Source organism: Pseudopipra pipra, chromosome 8, assembly GCF_036250125.1.
Source record: "Pseudopipra pipra isolate bDixPip1 chromosome 8, bDixPip1.hap1, whole genome shotgun sequence".
In the NCBI taxonomy this organism is placed as follows: Eukaryota; Metazoa; Chordata; class Aves; order Passeriformes; family Pipridae; genus Pseudopipra; species Pseudopipra pipra.
In genome coordinates, this window is record NC_087556.1 from 20,597,940 (window position 1) to 20,616,260 (window position 18,321).

General features: G+C 36.6%; 1 protein-coding gene across 4 annotated transcripts in view; it reads right to left on the minus strand.

Moving 5' to 3' along the window:
- PLCE1 (phospholipase C epsilon 1) overlaps positions 1 to 18,321 on the minus strand; it is a 149,663-nt gene that overhangs the window by 25,470 nt on the left and 105,872 nt on the right. For 2 of the 4 annotated variants that reach the window (XM_064662887.1, XM_064662886.1), the window contains exons 6-18: positions 17,683 to 17,941; positions 17,014 to 17,222; positions 14,422 to 14,463; positions 12,163 to 12,829; positions 11,473 to 11,655; positions 10,471 to 10,588; positions 9,938 to 10,097; positions 4,669 to 4,791; positions 4,447 to 4,583; positions 3,305 to 3,543; positions 2,236 to 2,297; positions 1,924 to 2,089; positions 42 to 149 (exon numbers count right to left, since the gene is read on the minus strand). In XM_064662887.1, the coding sequence (XP_064518957.1) occupies positions 42 to 149; positions 1,924 to 2,089; positions 2,236 to 2,297; positions 3,305 to 3,543; positions 4,447 to 4,583; positions 4,669 to 4,791; positions 9,938 to 10,097; positions 10,471 to 10,588; positions 11,473 to 11,655; positions 12,163 to 12,829; positions 14,422 to 14,463; positions 17,014 to 17,222; positions 17,683 to 17,941 (2,473 nt within the window). The remainder of the gene's footprint in view (positions 1 to 41; positions 150 to 1,923; positions 2,090 to 2,235; positions 2,298 to 3,304; positions 3,544 to 4,446; positions 4,584 to 4,668; positions 4,792 to 9,937; positions 10,098 to 10,470; positions 10,589 to 11,472; positions 11,656 to 12,162; positions 12,830 to 14,421; positions 14,464 to 17,013; positions 17,223 to 17,682; positions 17,942 to 18,321) is intronic. The other 2 variants (XM_064662890.1, XM_064662888.1) reach the window with 1 other exon arrangement.

Genomic DNA, 18,321 nt, shown 5'->3' on the forward strand with positions numbered 1-18,321 from the left:
TCTTCTCATTTTTTTGTTTCTATATGCAGTTATCAGCATACCTTAAAAGAGATCTTAGTAGTAAGAGTGTGACCATGATAAATGATAGGCATCCCGTCATCACCATCCCAGCAGTCTAATTCTACACTTCTGCAGCCTTGTAAAAGAACCTACAATGCAATTGAACAGTGTTAGCACGTCTAAGTCACACCCTCATGCCATCAAAGCAGAAGACAGACACTGCAGAACTGAGTGAAAGCCCAGTGATTCAGCAAGAGTGCTGGAAAGAGCAATCTCCATGAAGTAAACAGCCCACAGAAGCTACCCGCATTCCCTAAGTGAAATCCTCATTTCCCACTGAAAAAGAAAGGGAAAATTAAGAAAGCATGTATGTTCTTAGGAGAGTTACCATAAAGCTTTGAAATTCATGGTATCTTACAGAACACAGGGAATCTGTTTGCAGAAGGTGGTTCCTAATGTATAGCTTAATTTTCTGAGAGAGAGAAACATTTCTATATTTCTCCCTGAAAAAGCAGCTACAAGGCAACATGGCAATTTATTCCAGGTTGCTCCCATGACAACTTATGGGGAAAGTTCCAGTTTGTTTGCTGGTTCTTTTTGTTATTGTTAGTTTTATAAACAGAAGATTGTCTGAAAATGTTGTCTGAAGAAACAACTTCTATGAATATAGTTAGAATGGAAATGTGCCAAGCCATCTTAATCAATTATATTAAGCTAATTTACATCCATTTTTCATTTATTCATTTATTTATTTTAGAAAGCCCTGCTTGCTAGAAAACCACTGAAGGAAGCAAAGAGGAAGGATGAAGGGAAAGATAAGCTAGCCCATCTGGTGACAGCCCAGCTTCTTATTGCTATCAGTATTTAGCATGCCTATCATCTGTACCACAATTAAATATTTTACTGAATAGAAAGACCTCAACAATCAAACCCATTTCCAGCAAAAACATTCAGGAACAAAGAACAAGTTATTCCTCCTACTCAAAACCTGAATAATTTGATTTCAGACAGTTGTGTCCATAGCTGGCACACCACCACTTCTGTGAGAGCCAGCCACACCGAGCCAGAGCAAAGTGTCCCTTCAGCTGGTGACTTGAGGGACAGGGAGAAGCTTTTCTGAATCATGCAAATTTTGAAGGCAGCTGAGCCCTATCTCACTTCCCACCTATTACCAACACAATACTCACATCACCACGTAGTGCTACTACAGGAACCTCTGCAATTGCATTATTCAGTGTGATCATGTTACTCAGGATTTCCTAACACAGCCTCATCCCTCTGTTTTATAAGCCCAGGTGAAGGAGCACATGGGACACCAGATGAGCCCTTCTCAATGATGAGTCATTAACATTTAAAGTAATGAAAACACTACTGACAGGAAGTTCGATGCTTTCTCTAGCATTTCGTAAATACAGACACGAAAAGATATATATACAAACAAACACAGAACCAAAAGTCCTAGGGAGAAATCGTTTTGTTCCTGCTCACTGCCAATAAGGCATAAAGTCTAAAAACCTGTAGAATATTCCTAGAAGTAATGTTTTTAGAAGTTATAGTTCCATTTGAAATTCGTCTTAGCAGTGCAATGTACAGTATTTCAGTAGTGTTTTTGACATCTGAATGAACTAAAATATTAGATCAGTCTTTCCTGTGGGAAAGTCTAATTTTAGTAGGTTGGGTCAGACCGACTGGTGTCTAAATGCTATGAATCTCAAACTAAACCCATTTTTTTTGCCTTAGAAAAGGCATTTGAGCACAACTGTGCTTACAGGCAGCTTTCCCACACATCATGTTTTCCAACATTTTGCAAGCAGAGGTTTAGGACATCTAGATTTTCAAAGCAGAAAGGTCATGTTTCTGCAACTTGCCAGTAAAACAAACAAGTTCATGTTGAAAGCTGCACAGTGATCCAATCCTGCATACCTGGCTGTAGAGCTCTACTGAGGACTCCCCTTTAAGCTGATGGCCAGTAAGGTAAGTGTTGTGTGAAGATTCTATGTAGTAATAGGAGAGAGGAAAGTTCAAGTCCTCAGCATTCTCCTGTGATTCATCATTTTTGGAGGCAAAGTTGTCTTTATCCATCAAAAATCTAGAAGTGAGAAGATGTGAGGAAATTTTATGCTGTGCTTAGCATTTTGTGACTGTCATACAAACATCAATACCCTAGTATCATCTTGAAAGATATATATATATAGATAGAGATATAGATACATAAATTAACACATACGTAATTACCTTGCAAATCCTTCAAAAGATAGCAGCCCTTGTTGGCACATATTCACACTGGGTTCAAATTTCTATGAGGAGGAAGAAATTTAAGAGATACATCATAACAATTCTTAGAAGTATGTCTTTGTCATGTTTTCATAGTGTAGTCTGCTCATAGCACTCACCAGTAAGTATGTAAAACCAGTCTTTTTGTGGATAATTATGTGCCTGCAAACTGTGTTTTACAAATCACTAAACAAATATACTGAACTCATAATTGTAAATCATAGAATCATTCAGATTGGAAAGGATGTTGGGAGGTCATCTAATCCAACCTCCTGTTAAAAGCAGAATCAGTACTTAAGCTGAAATTAAGAAGGGTCTGTGATCAGGATCCCACTCCTATCTACTATGCTTAAACACAACATACCACCATTTCAAATTAAAGAGACTTGTAGTAGTCTAACTTGATGTTTCTTTAGAATTTCTGGCTTTTAAACTTTGCAGTTTTATATGACATGTTGATAGTTGAAAGCTACAGTTTTCAGCCTTTGTTAACTGCCAAGTGGGGGGGTTAATCTCGAATCATATTAATTATGCATGTCTAGAGGAATAAAAAATTTTCTATACACTTTCTAAAATCTTCAGCAATTGTACAAAAGGGAATAAAATGTCCATGTTTGCTCTGGAAATTTTTTTATAAAAAAATAAAATCATGTGGAAATGGTGCTTTTTTAAGTTCCAAATTAGGGTTAAGCTCAATCAAATGTCGTCACAGACAAGGAGAAAACAATGAACTGTCACAAATACTTTTCCCAAGTGATGACATCCCTTCCCTGCTAAAGCACACATAGCCAACAGAACTCTTTATTTGCATGATTTAAAAATGAATTTATTTATGGACATCCATAAAATTTTCTAGCCCAAAATAAAGATAGTATTAAACTTCAAACTCAAGTAAACGGTAGTGACAATATCAGTGTGAAAGGAGGTATCCACGCAGATGCTATTCTGACTGGCAGACAATGGTAGTGGGGAAAATGGAAGTAACAGGATTTCAAGTAAAAAGAAATTACAAGATATTTGTATTACAGACCTGTATAATACTGAGAATTTCATCATAGGTACAATGTTCTCCTTGGCAATTCACTAGGAAGTCGTTTAGCTGCTGGATTCCCACTCCAAATATTCCCAGCGATGTGCTTTCAACTCCAGTACCATTGGTAACAATGCTGGCAGCAGCAATAGCATCAGATATTTGCCTCTGGTTGTCTGATAGCTGCTGCCTGCTCTTAATGAACAAACCAAGGTCTGAAACATTTCTAGTCAACAAATCTTGAAAGAAAAATAAGAGAATATAATTATAAGCCAAATAATTATGTGTATTATATAGACTGTATAGAATATAATGCAATATACAATGTGCACAAGTATCTGACTGAATATTTTAGCATAGTAAATTAGAACAAACTCATCTTGTTTTTATTCATTAACAAAAAGAACAAGAGTCCATGGGAGCAGACTATAAGTGTTCAATTATTATGAACAAAATCCTGGAACATTGAACATGGATCCACAGCCTCTCATACAGTCACCCAGGGTTCTCCTGCTTCCCCTCACCACCATGAACAGCCCCAAAGCCTTTCCTTCACTGTGTGCAACCCCATACCCTTCCTGTTCAATCACTGTTCATCTTCTTCCAGTCCCCTATGCCAATTGTTCTGCACCCTCCCCACAAGATGCTTGGCAGAAAGAGTGTTTTCTTTAAATGTGGCCAAAGTTCAGACTGAGATTATGGTAACTGGGGAATGTAAAGAGGGACAGAGGCTTCCTTCCCCTTATCCCACATAAAGCAGATCCACTAGGAAATCAGATAAGGAAAAAACAGCCAAATGAGACACAGGACACAGCTTCCTCGTTTCTACTCCCTATTTTTTCTTAGTGTTTTAGCCCTTCCAGAGCTCCTGCAATCTCTACAGATCCTTGAGCTCAGCCACTCAGCAACAAGTTTTATGCCTCTGCTATTATCGGTTACAAATATATTTGGCTAATGGAAAGCCAGAATACTTTTCCTTCCCTTCATTTCTGTCTTACATCCTGCTTAGCAAAGGCATGGCAGCAGTCCTCTACTTAAACTTATAACTGATGGTTCTTTTTGAGACTGAGACACTTTTTATTAAGGCCAATAACCGAAGTTGCTCAGCAGTCTAACAGCTCAATTTTCCTCTTTAAACAAACCTAAATCAGGCTGGAATCCACTGCTATTTTCATCAATTTTCAAATTAGTATAAAGTGGAGCAGGGTCTAAGCCGGATCGGTTGCAAGGCACAGCATAGATATCGAAAAGGTCTTTCAGATCCTTGCGGCTACGGACGCTGCAAAAAGAGTAGGAAAGTTCAATTTTTGCTCTTTTATAAACTTGGATGAATGAAATCAGTACAAAATAAAGATATATTTTACCTGAAAGATTTGAAGAGCTCTACAAATTCCACAAAAGTCATGTTACTATCAGACACCATGAAGTTCTGAAACCCCTTCATTCCTCCTTTAACGCGGCCATGCCAGCTACTGCTGCTCCATGTGCTAAATCAGAAAAAGACTGCTGTAGTTTGGGTACACTAAACTTCTTTTTATTGAAACATTTTGCATTACTGTAGTAATAGTTTATTTGTGCTCTCCTTAATGCATTTATTACCAATATCTGGAAGAAGCAAAAAAAGCAGTATCTTATAAGATGCATAATGACAGTTTGTACCTTCTTGTTTTACAGCAGCTACTCTTTTCCCTCAAGACAACTGCAAACTTTGCCAGAATAAATAATGTATATGTATGGTATTTAAAGCTTTCATGTGCAAAACAGCCTGATGCATATGGCACAAATGAAAGCATTCTTGTTTTGCCTTTGAAGAAAACAATGCCATTATTCTTGTAATGCAGACTCTTTATGAAATTCATTAAAGATTTGCCATGGAAAAAATAAAATGGAAGCATAATTCCTTAAAGCTCTGCTGTCAAAATAAAATGCTAATATTCTGACTGGATACAGAGGAAAACCAAGTATTTTCCTTATGCACCTGGGGTTTCTTATATCTGGGAGCATTGAAGGTGCAGATTTTAAGAAGCACAACCTTTCCCCTTTCCTGGCATTCAACTCTCATTGTTTCCCAGCCCATGGGTTTTCTAGGATGCTTCCCAAGAATGGTTGGGGTTGTCATCAGATACATCAAAGACAGGTCAAACCACAGTTCTCTTCTTCTGTTAAGATCGAACCAAATGAGGTTCTAATGATTTCCTCCTTTCAGCTTTGTGGACTGAAGGAAGGAAAGCAAACTGGAATTTCTTGAGAGAAAAGGCAGAAAATGATCACGGAAACAACTAGCTGTTTGGTGCTATTTATTTTAATTGATTTGAGTAATACCAATACCAAGAGTAATAATCGCTCTGTAACTGCAATCATTACTCTAAGTTGTGCAGATGAATAAAGTTTTTGAAATAGAACCAGTACATTTCCAAAAGTGACTTCCCGAAATCTTCAGCCTACTACAGATTTACACTTGTAAGTGTAGTTAGGCCCTCACTTGAGAAGCATGAACAAGTCCTCAGTGAATTACATGTAGTAATTTGCAATGAGGGGCTGAGCTCTTGAGCCCCCTCCTGGGCCTAAACAGCAATGAACACACCCTGCAGGAATGGAATCTGCCAGCACCACCATCCTGAAAAGGGAGGGATCTAAGCAAACAACTGTCTGCTTTAAACCATAACTGTAGAAGTTGCAGTATTTGTTTCAAAATATCAGACTAGGCAACCGTGTGTCAGACTTAATTGCTCTGTAATGTTATACACAAATCCATTAATCTATGAATTCTGCCATCAGGTTCAGTACAAATAGTTCCAACAGCTGCGATGGAAAAACAGGACCAGCTTGTTGTCCAGTGTTCCTGAAGACATGCCTGCAAGCAGGTGACTTTTTACCCAAATATGCTAGATCAGAATCCTCAATTTACTCCTGGGCTGGGATGAATGCATATAATTGAAAACAGAATGTGACTTAGAAGTAGAAAAAAATACCATCTACTTTAGTTGATAACATTCAATTTGTTTGACATCATTATGGCATGTACTGACATACTGCATATAACTTTTTTTGGACTAAATAATTCCTAACATTTTTATCAGACAAGAAAAATAAACCACGATGAGGAAAGTTTCTAGACTCCAGAAAACAGACTGGATCTGTAGAGTACCAAATGGATGACCAACAACAGAAGAAAATGTTCAACATTTTCCTAGATCTGATCACTAAAGACTGTCTTCCAGAGTCATTCCATGGGTAATACAGGTTGTTAAAAAAAAAAGCCAAAAACCCCAAGAAAACCTCACCATCACCAACAACCAAAACTGCAATTAGTAGCAGTCTGGATTACACCTGTATACAGTTAATGAGAGAGGCAGTTTATTCTCTGTTCACAAAAAAAGCCCACTTCTCTAGTTTTCCTGTGGTCCATTTTCCAGCGGCCTTATCACCCTCTCTCCTGATTCCTCCACCTTACAGGTGGCACTAGGTTTCCAAAGACCTTGGAAATTTGTCATATGCACATCTGCTTTGAAAGAATGACAGCTGCAGGCGACCTGTGTTCAGAAATCATCTGGACATTTGGATTGTACAAGGATTTATCTGAATGTAAATTATTTGTAAGGACATCAGGAATATCAAGGTTATGAGTTATATATGGAAAAATACCATTTTTCATTCTGTACCCATAAGAATTACTATTATTTAAAATGTACAATAAAGATAGCCAGGTCCTCCTCTTTTTCAACTTTTATCATTATATTTAGAAATATTTTTCCACTTTAAAAAATGTTATTTTATTTAGCACTTCTCATTTAGTGGAGATGTTCTAATTTACTGCTCAGGTAAAATGATGCACATGCTATATGGCAAGAGAAAAAGAACTAGAATTCTCTCTTGCTGCCCTCCTGCTACACTGCAGGACCTAGCAATCACTTGTCACCAGCTCAGCTTTCTGTGCTGCTGGTGGGACCCTCTGCCCACTGCTCTCCTAAGCTCCAGGTTCTGTGAGGGATTGTGCACCTAATGTGCACAACCAGCTCATGTCCAACACTGCCTCCAGCTACAAAGTCTTATCAGTGTTTGAGCCTAAATCCAGATGCTAATCTGAATTACTAAACTCTGCTCATCTCCTCATTAGCTGTCATCTGTGCAGTGCTTATACAAATGTGTATAAGCACTCCCAGCGGATCCGGTTTTTCCTAGGTTATTTCATTATCTAGGTCATTCAAACTTTCTGTTACTTTGGAAAATGGATACTTCATTTTATCTTAATTTATAATGATACTGGCGAAACCTGTAGGGTATAACTAAGTATATAACTTGACTGCAGAATAACAACAAAAATGGAGCAAAAGAGAAACAAAAAATGGCTGTGTTCAGCCTGTGTGGGTTCCCAAACTTACTTTGCTTGCATATCACCAGGGTTAAGGGCAGCAGCTTCAAGTAAAAACATTGTGCTGCTCACAGTCTTTATGTACCACAGCTTGTGAACCACTGCCCCAGTCTGCTCCTCCCTCACTTCTACCTGTGCTGCCACAGACAGCCATCCTGCCACTGTTTCATGTTTGGTGTGTTTTATATCTGAAACGGCTGAAATAAGCTATGGCATGTTATTGCCTGACAGATTGCCATATATTTAATGCAACATAAAGCCATAGGACATGCCATGACTGTGGGTGGATTGCCTGAAGGTACAAACCTTACTGTGTCCTCCAAGATAGTTTGATGGTTTGAGTCTGAGTAAGCTCTTCATCCAGACATCTAATTACAGAAGTCTCTGGAGCACCTATTCCCAGAAGAGCACCTAAATTCTATATTGGAGGCAACCAGCTGGTTTACTATAAAAGATATCCCAGGAGTGAAGTAATACACATATAAGGTGGAAGATTACAAGACTTTGCAGGAAAGCAGAGAGTCAATTATTTGATAACTTGGACTCACTGATAACAGTTGAGGCACATGTGAAGTGTCCACACACATGAAAACTGGCAAGCACAATTCAGACCTAGCAAGGGTCCACAGACTAAATAACAAGAATAAAACTCTCTCCAGTGCTCCAAATCTCTTAATGGCTCACAAAAATTAGGTCAAGGTAATGGGTAAAACACGTAAATCTGATCTGAGAAGATTTCCTCGGGACAGATGAAACAGCCACATAGCTGTATCCCCAGCAAATTTTAGCAAGAAGGGTCACAGCAAGTTTAAGCAAGAAGTGTCACAGCAAATTTAGGAGTGCTCTACCAAAGGATGTATGGAGTTGCTGGGGAAACTTTGCCAGGGAAAACCTGTGATAACTTGGGGAGGCCCACAGTGCTAAGCTATGCAGGGATCTGTACAGAAACCCAGGACTGAGAGGATTTAAAAGAACATTAGCTGTCCTTCCCCGGGGAATGCGAGTTCCCCGTTGAGCCTTTTAATCTCTTTTAGAGAACAACAGCATTTTGGCATAAAAGTAAAAAGCAGATTTGCAAAACACAGAAGCATTTTCCAGAGGTGGTAAAGCAGTATTTCTTCAGTTTAATGTAAAAGAAATCTGTTCTAATACTCAAAAAAAAAAAAAAAAAAAAAGATAAAAGCTTAGAGAAACAAATCCAAGTTTGTGAATGATAGCAAGGAACAAAAAGTAAAGAACATGGTAAGAATCTCAGAAAGCAGTGTTAAGCAGTGTTAAGCCAACCACATCTGTCCACACGTGGCTCTACTACTCACATCTGTTGCTAAATCCAACTATTTAAGTATAAATAAAATCGCCAAGAAATACACAACAGGAACCATTCCACAAGACACATCTCTTCAAAAGTAATGTTACATCAACATCAGTAATCTCTTTCATTTTTCACTATTGCTCTTGTGGAACCCCCAAGATTCATACTCATAACCATATTTCAGTATTCATTCTCTTAAAAGGTTCTTCATTCATTTCTCTAAACAGAAAGCCTCTGTTTAGAATGTCTTCTTGTATGTTATAAAGTACCATCCACATCCCTGACATATTATGGTTGTTATATTATTACTGTAATCACTACCATCACCACCATTACTATTTATACAATTAATACAATAGTGCCCTATACCACTGCACATAACATAATGAACTTTTACACTGCCTAAGTGACATAAAAAGGATGAATGTTCAAGGAAAAGAAGCTTATAAGAGAAAGATTTCATATATGTTCCTCTGATTCCCAAGACGATACTGCAATCACCACCAGAAATGTCAGCAAAAGTTATTATTCCCCCAGGTAGAAATGAATTGTGCTGAGAAACCTCAGAGCTTCAGTTCACACATCTATAACATTGCAGTTGATTTGCATTATGAAGATGTCTATAACTATGTTTTGGAGAAGATCTGGAGAAAGAGTTAAACTCCACATTTGTGTAGTTTTGGAACAGCATTCCAATCTGCTTCTGTAACAGACAAACTCAAGCATGCTGCTCGGGGACTTGCTACAAAGGCATCCTCAGGTTCATGGTATTTCAGCTTAAATGTCCTATGTTGTCCTACAATGTGTTTTAGATGTCTACAAAAAGGCTAACGGCATTTCTGGCATTGTTTTTGTCAGATTTTGCTAGTTTGGCACAAAACCCACATTTAATGATAAGTAGCAGTAGCTTCTTTTCTTTTTAAATCAAAGCATTGATTTAAATCCTTACCTAGACTGACTCTTGCCTGAAGATATTACAGGAGAGGAGACTGGTCTTGCTGGTGAAGGTGATGTAGCTCCTAAGTTTGGAGACCCAGATGCTGTCAGAGAGTGAGCTCTTCTTGATGGCAGGTTGTTAGATGGAGAAGCATTAATAATAATGTTTTGATCTATGGAGAAAACAGAAGTTTTCATCACAATTACATCTGGCCTAATAAAAATGTTTTTGTCCAATTCATTAACACAGAGTAGGACACTAAACAGCATTCTAGATTTGCCCCAAAACAGCCAAAAAAGTCCAAACTGAACAACACTTACAGACACATTTCATCTTAATGGAAAGAGAGTGCTACTGAAACTAAATAAAAGAACAATTGTTAACAACTACAGAAATTAATGTAAAAGCTTACAGGATTTGGAGTTTCAACTGCAAAAGTAGGTTTATATAATAAATTTATTTTTAACATGCCAAAAAAATGTCTGCATAAAAAGACTTCGAGCAAAAACCTGATGGACTTTTAAGTACTGAAGCAATATATCTACCTGGTTCTTCTTGTTCATCAATATCTTGAGGATCTGAGCCACTTCTATTACGATATTCCTTACAGCTTTTTGCCTTCCGTGTTGCCATTTCATCATCAGTGGCCTCTCCACTTTCACCCTGGAAATAATGAGCACTATAATAAACATCCCAAACCCACTACTATTTCCATTCTTTGTCAGTTCAACCTGTAACAAAACCATGAGGCAAATCAGCTATTCCTTATGCAACAGACTCCTGTAAGACCAATACCAGTAGAAAAGAGACAACTTAAATAGGATAGATAGTGAAGTGTGGGACCACTGGCTGTTACCTCAGTTTGACATCACACAGAAGATGACAATGATTGAATCTCTCTAAAATGATTCAGCTGGTTTTACACTATTTCACTGGTGCACAGGAGCCCTAAAGAGGATGGTTCTTCCCATTTAAGGATCTTCCCTGCCTGCCCACTAGAAGAACATGTGGGTAGTGTAGAGCTGCTAGTTCCTGCATTATACTCTCTCCTGCCTATTGCTGAAAGCAGTTGAGTCCAGGAAAAAGGAGACGACTACCAGACTAGGTCATGTTTCTGTCACCCACGAGACAAAACTGCATGCTAACATGAGGTGGAATAACTGTGGTAATATTTCTGGAAATATGTAAATAAAAACGATTTTAAAAAGTGACATCAGCCTCCAGATGTCACTTTGCATGCTAATATTTTTATTATTACCAATATTTTACCTTTATACTGAGGCAGTATCTAAAGGTTGCAAGATGATTCTGTTCCCTTCTGCTAGCCCCAGCACCTACACGTCCCAAGAATGCTTCAAGCATGAGAAAAGAAACCAAAACTATTGGAAAACAATGACCACAAAATCTGAAACTGCAATAAACAGTTTTAAAATCATCATCTAACTTTTTTCCTCTGGTTCAGAACACAGTTCGCTACACAGTACCTACAAGAAGGAAACAAATCAGCCAAATAAGCAACTAAATACACAAATAACAAAATATTCTACCCTTATGAGTACTTTCTTCTTTTTCTTAGCTGTGCTTATTCCCAGAGTGTTGTTTCTCTGTACGTTAGGTTTCTCAGTGCTTTTGGTGAGAGATCCCGTGTTTGTGTTTCTTGCACTCCATCGTCTGCCTCCAAACAATTCAACAGCCTGAGCCAAAGTTGGGCCTTCAAACCTTCCATCCTCCTACAAAAATTCTCAGTGTTAACAAAACAAGGAGAATAAGAACAGACACATTTTTTAAAGCAATAATACAGACATCTCTGAAGAACCAGTGAAAGACAAAACATCAAGAGGAGGCAATTTTTAATTACTGCATGAATACCAAAGGGCTATTTTGTTTGCTGTTTTGTGGGGTTTTTTTGGCCCTAACTCTAATCACTCAGTATTTCAGCTTTCTTTTCAAGTACTGTCATTGCTTTTTCTTTAATAAAATACTTATTCCAAAACTCCAAACATATAAAGAGCTTTATAAGAAAAAAAAAAAAAATTAACCTCAATGTATTCAAAACTTGTAAGGTTTGACATAACATTGTTTGGAGAATCAGATCTTATTGACTTAAAGAGTGTTACAAAGTTGGAGATCTGGTGCTCATCTTTAATTGAACCTTACTTACAACAGAAACTACTTGGATTACATTAAGTTGTTGATATCTTTGAAATTTTCTTATACAGAATCACAGCATCTTTTACCTGGTAAAGGCTGACATACTGTTTCCGTAGCCACTGTAGTCTTTGATCAGGGAATTTCCTCATTTTTCTTACAGCTTTAGTCAATTCCAGCAATCCATCATACAGCATTCTGGCAGTATATTTTGGAGCAACAAAGTGCAGCAACTTATTGTCAGTAGTCTGAAGTCCATAAAGTAGTGTTATACCATTTTCTTCAAGGGACATATTACACAGTTTATTTTGAACACACACAGTGTGCATATCAATGCCCGAGTGTCCCATATATACAGCCTTGGCTGAAAACAAGTCCAAAAAACCTTCCACCAGTCCAGTATTACCAAGAAACTGGTATTTACCAAGCTCAGCAGTATTACCCAGCACACTCAGTTTTGCCTTAGCATTTGCAGGGCAAACTGTTGTGGGTTTTGTCCAAGTCAAAGTACTATTGTCAGGCTGAAGCTGAAGAAAGCACCGTGCTGAGAGATGTGTCTCTTGGTCATAATGAATGACGGTTGCCCCTTGTTGCATGAACTGATGGACATCAGCCCTGATAGATAACACGTACCAGGGAATGAGTTCTATCCCATGGCAGAAAGCCTTTTGTTGCTCTTCTGTTGAACTTGTGTCCCATTCCTTCAACTGCTCAAATATGTCACTTTCAGAATCTGAAAGGTCTCCAATTATAAATCTGCGTGTGAGCAAAGATGAGAGATTTATATTTAATGATACATGTGCTGATTTATGCTATGATTGATGAATACTTTTTCTGCTGCAGTTTAAATAAATAGAACATTATCATCACTATAACTGCAACTTACAGGAACTTCTGTAGCTTTTATAATACTACAATTTATGTTATTGAAATTCTGAATTAATAGATGCTGTAACAATATAATTACATTTTCTTAGAACTTTCCAAACTTTGCACTAACAGTAAAGATGTCTGACTGGTTCTTAAAGCCAAGTGATTACAGTTTTTAAATTCACAGCATAAGGTTGCTTCAGTTGATATATAAGGTACCATATGTGAAAACTGTTAGCAGGATCTAGTGGATTGAAGACAAGACTTCTAATCTCTGTTCTATTACTGATTTAAGGTGCAGACCTTTCACATTATATAATACTCTGATTAACATTAGTAAAATAGTGGTTAAAATACACACCTTCCTTATAAGAATGCAGGAAGAATTTTGTCAGATATTTTCCACCAGAAAATTTAATTTTAGTTAATGAAAATATTAACATAAAACTTGTATGCAGCAACTGAAATGTTTGAAATATTTTGCCATAATTAGAAACAGCAGATACAGAGCAGCAATACTGAACCAACAGAAGAGGTAGTTTAAATAAAATGCCTTCCCTGAAGAAGCTTCTAACATGTATGAGTGCATAAATGTTCAATATTTTGATACTTCTTCAGTGAACATAAAAAAAGAAAAAACTGTTCTGTGCACAACAGAACTAATGAAGCACATTTTCCTAAGGATATCCAGCCAATAAAATACAAACCATCTTCCTCTACATATCCTTCAAGACATCTTGTCCTAATACCCTCTGTGCTTCCCCTTCATATTGCTACAGTACTCTCAGTTCCTGCCCCTGTCCTACCAACTGAGCAGAACATGATTCATGCTGTGACTCAGAACAAGTCACATACTCTATCTCCCAGTGCTAAACTATACAGATGACCATTAGTTTTCCCTAAAACTCTTCTTTACCTGGGCCACAAATTAATTTATGAATTGGTGAGGTCTCCAACTCTTCGCCAAATTTATAAAAAAGTGGCCAATAGGCTGAGGATTTATTGCTTGTGGTGAGGGGACTGACAGAATAACTATTTTCTTTAAGGAATATTTCTAAAAATAAAGGCCACACATTGTAACTGAGCTGATATAAATTGTCTTCCTAGAGTCTTACAGATACATGTAAATTGAAATATTTACCTGTATTATACAAGATTAACATTTTAAAATTAAACACACAACTGAAGCAGCTCTTCCTCCTCTATGTCCTCAAAACAACCAAACAAGTCTCTGTAAAAATGCTAGAAAATGTATTCTGAGACAAGGTGTGGATGGTTGAAAGAGCCTAGTACAGCAGGGACAGAAATCACAGAACTTTGTTTCTGCCTTATTTCACATTTGATAGCATGTTGCAGGCCACAGATTAAACTGTAAAGCAGCAGGTGAGCCAGGCACACACACATAACCACGTACAGAAACAGAACTCTGACAGGAGCTGCCAAAAACGACACTGCCATCGATTACTGAGAACACTTACAGAACTCGGTTTGAACCAGAGGCTTTCTTTCTATGTGCTGCACTGAGACACAAGGAAATGAAAAGATAAAGAAAACAGTAAGACAGGTTGCAGTTTGAGAGGAGAAAATGGCAGGGTAGGTAAAAAGAAAAAAAATTAGGTTTTCCCCTATTATTTTATAAGTTATTTACTGTAATTAGAAAAGCTTCATCTTAAACATGAAGATGAGATCAGGCTAAGAAAACAATGCATCAAAGTTTAGAGTATCTTAATAGATCAGTTGATTAAAAAATCCATAAAAACTGTATTTTAAACCTGGAGGTTTTTTGTATTTTCCTACCTATCTTTATTTATTTGAGAACTGTCAAAATAGAGTTCTAATAAAGATTAATATTTGATATTTATCTGGCATGTACAGAAATTCAGGGTGATTAGACGGGTCACTGGTTACAGAACGATAGAGCTTATTTGTTTACTCAACCAGGAAAGTAATTATACCCATTGCCCACTGATTCTATTAGATGCCTTTCATTTTCTTCAAATCAAATTAACCTACCAGCTTTGGTGTGTTCATGTTCCACAATGCTAATCCAAATCATCAAAAGAAAAACTAATTGAAAATCTTTCTTGCAATTACAAAGTAATGAGGAACATGTTATGCAGTGTATTTTACTGCCTTTATGACCACATTGTTACAATTATCAGGTAATACATATTCATGATATAAGTTGGATTTTATAACACTGTATGCAAATATGACAGGTCTCACAAGACAGAGGACTAAATTTCTTCCTTAGAACTCTTTATCAGTTTATAGAATTAAAAATAAATCAAAAATCACAGCCTCCATACAAGAAGGACAACAAAACATGGCCCTTCTGCCTCTGCACCAACTTGCTCCTGTGCTTTACCCAGTTCTCTGCATGCCCAGGAAAGAGATGGCAAGTGCATAAGGAATTTCTAGTCTATGAAGTACTTGAGCTAAATCAGTACTTTCACAAGTATTCTCCTACAAGTCATTTTACTGCTAAAATCAGAACTTACTGCATCATAAGTACGATATTACTAACTGAGTAATCAGTTAGTAATAGCTCTGAATCAGGAAACATAACTTTAAATATCTGTCTGCAGTTTTGTTCATTTGAATTTTAAACTTTCATTTCAGATTCATATTGGCTTTTTTTATTTAATTTCTACTTAGAGTGGAATTTACCAGATTATATTTAAATATAAAGCACAAATAACTAATTTACCAAGAAATTATTTCATAAACACATAAAAAAAATAACTCAATTTTCTCCATACTGTTCTTTTACATTTAATTTCTATTTTGTTCATCCTAGTGAAATGTTGATTTGCCTAGCTTATTCTCCATCTGAACTGCAATTTGCAAGTTGATTTTGAAGCACATTAATGAACAAAAAATAATGCCTGGAAGAAAGTATTTGGACTGAAGTAAGTTAAGAGATAACATAAATGGACAGAGAAGTGGGTCTGTCTTTCTTGCCTTAATCTACTGCTCCAATTCCCAGAAGCAACTAAAGCCAGATGTGAATAATTCTATTAGAAACCATTCTTTCAGGAAATAATGATTATTTATTTGAAATGAAATTTAGAATTACATGTTAATGAAATAAATGCATTTTAAGCAGGAAGATGGTAGTTGCTTCTCAGGTGGCCATTTATTAGATTTTATGTTTAAGTAGCTGAAATACGTTGGATGGTTCTGAACATATGGATTTCTGACAGACATTATCAATAAAATAACTCCAGCAGTGACTTCATCAGGTTGTTTTTATGCAAACCCTCATGTAATTTTACAGTACAGAACAGTACAGTTCTGTTACTTAATTTGATGTTTGTCTAACAGTTACTTAGTTTAAAGCTGACCCACTTATGTCTACATGGGCTTTGCAATCAGACTTCATTGCAAAGCAAGATTCTAGAAGATCATGGGATGTCTTAAACTTTGCATTTACCATATATCCTGCTGGTGAATAGTACAGAATATATCAGGTCTTCAAAGTGAAATCAGAGACTACTTTTGACATAGAGCACAATGAAGTAAAATTCTTTGCAAAATAGCAGGACTACAGCAACTTGAGAATTCAAAATGTGTACTCACAAATGTTTTCTTAACAAAATTTAAAAGCCTCAAACTAATAAGCCCTTAGAAGAACAGGTCTTTTGAAGGATAATAAATAATCTTTATTTTGAAGGGGGTAGAACACTGCCTGAGCATGTAGAATATTATGTTCTGAGCTCTGATAACAAGTATGTCCTGGTGCTATTCCTGTCACTAGAGATCAAGACTGTAATTGTAACTGTGGATTTTTAAAGTTGTATGTGTAAGACGAAAGGGATTTACTCTTATCATGAAAGGAAGTAATTACATCATGAGGGAAAATATAACTATACAGAGAGTTTCCAAGCAGTTGAGTATCAGATACTTAGAGTAACTGCAGTGGAGAAAAGCTCTGAGTTTGAAGAAGATAAATACAAGGGAAAGTGTTAAAGTTGCCCTTATTTCTAAAAGCAAGCCGTGGTAAAAGGAAATTAAAAATTAAAACCATGAAATACACATGTGATGATAGTAAATAAAATGAAACCTACTGGTACCGGTTTTTGTCCTTCAAGGAGTTTTTTCTTGAATCGCTCCCTTCACTAACATTATCTTCACCCTCCTCAGATTCCAAACTGCGATTGCAGCTCCGGATAGTTTGAAAGATACTGTTTGTTGTTGATTCTTTTTCTGGATTATTCAAACCATCTTGACCTACTCGTTGCAAGAAATTATCTTGTCCACTGTAATCTGAAACAAACTAGAGATATCTAAAAGATTAGTATAGTTATAAATAGAATCTTGTGTCATCTACTTCTCACTGTAGAAATTTTTACAACTAAGAATATTTTAGCACATATTTTCTATTAGCTTCCAACGGGATTCTGTGCCTACTTGCAATCCAAACTAGACCAAATGACTTCACAAATCAAGTAACGTAAATTACAGTAATTCCTGAAAACTTTAAAAAAGCCTCAGTTCTTAATTTTTTCATCTAACATGACCCTTTGCTACTAATATAATTTCTCAGTACTCTGATATTGAACTACGTATAAACAACCAAATCTAAATTGCTAAGTATCTATGAGAATTAAATCAAGGTCCATGGAACTGAACAGCCTAATAACAATCTGGTTTAGAAAATTTTAATCAGATGATGCCTTTGTATAAAATTACATAAAATAAAGCACTGGATGGCTACAAATCCTTATCTCATTTACCTCTAATGTTTCTTCTTGGGAGTTATATCGTGGACAGAGTCTGATGAGGCTTGATGCTCCATCCAAAACTTCACAAAGCTCCTTTAAAAATACACCACAGAAAGGCACAACTTTACAGCCTGGAATATTGAGTGCTCGGTTGACCACTTTCCTGTACTCAGATGATGACTCATGTTGTGCCATAGCGTCTTTCAGACTTCGCATGGTTTCAATATCAGACTGGTCCATAAATTGCCACATTTTTAAAACTTTTCTTGATCTATTGCAAAAAGAGATCACAATATTTATTAAAATAATTTAAAACAATTTACCTTCAAGTCCAACACCCACAGCATATATGTACGAAATAAAGGAAACTATCATTGCTCAGAAATGAACGAACGAATGAATGAATGAACAAATGAATGAATTAATGAAATCAAGGTAATTATTTTTAAGATATTTCTGCCCTCAGAACTATTAATGAACAAAGCTAAAAAGGAGACACAAGCAGTCTGATCTACTGGAGTGACATGTCACATTTTAACAAAAGACCAGCTGTATAAGATATACCAGCAGGCCTTCTAACACTTTCATTGTGTCATTGCCTGAAATTTCTAAGGATTTAGAGAAATAAGAAAAGATAAAGGAAATGACATA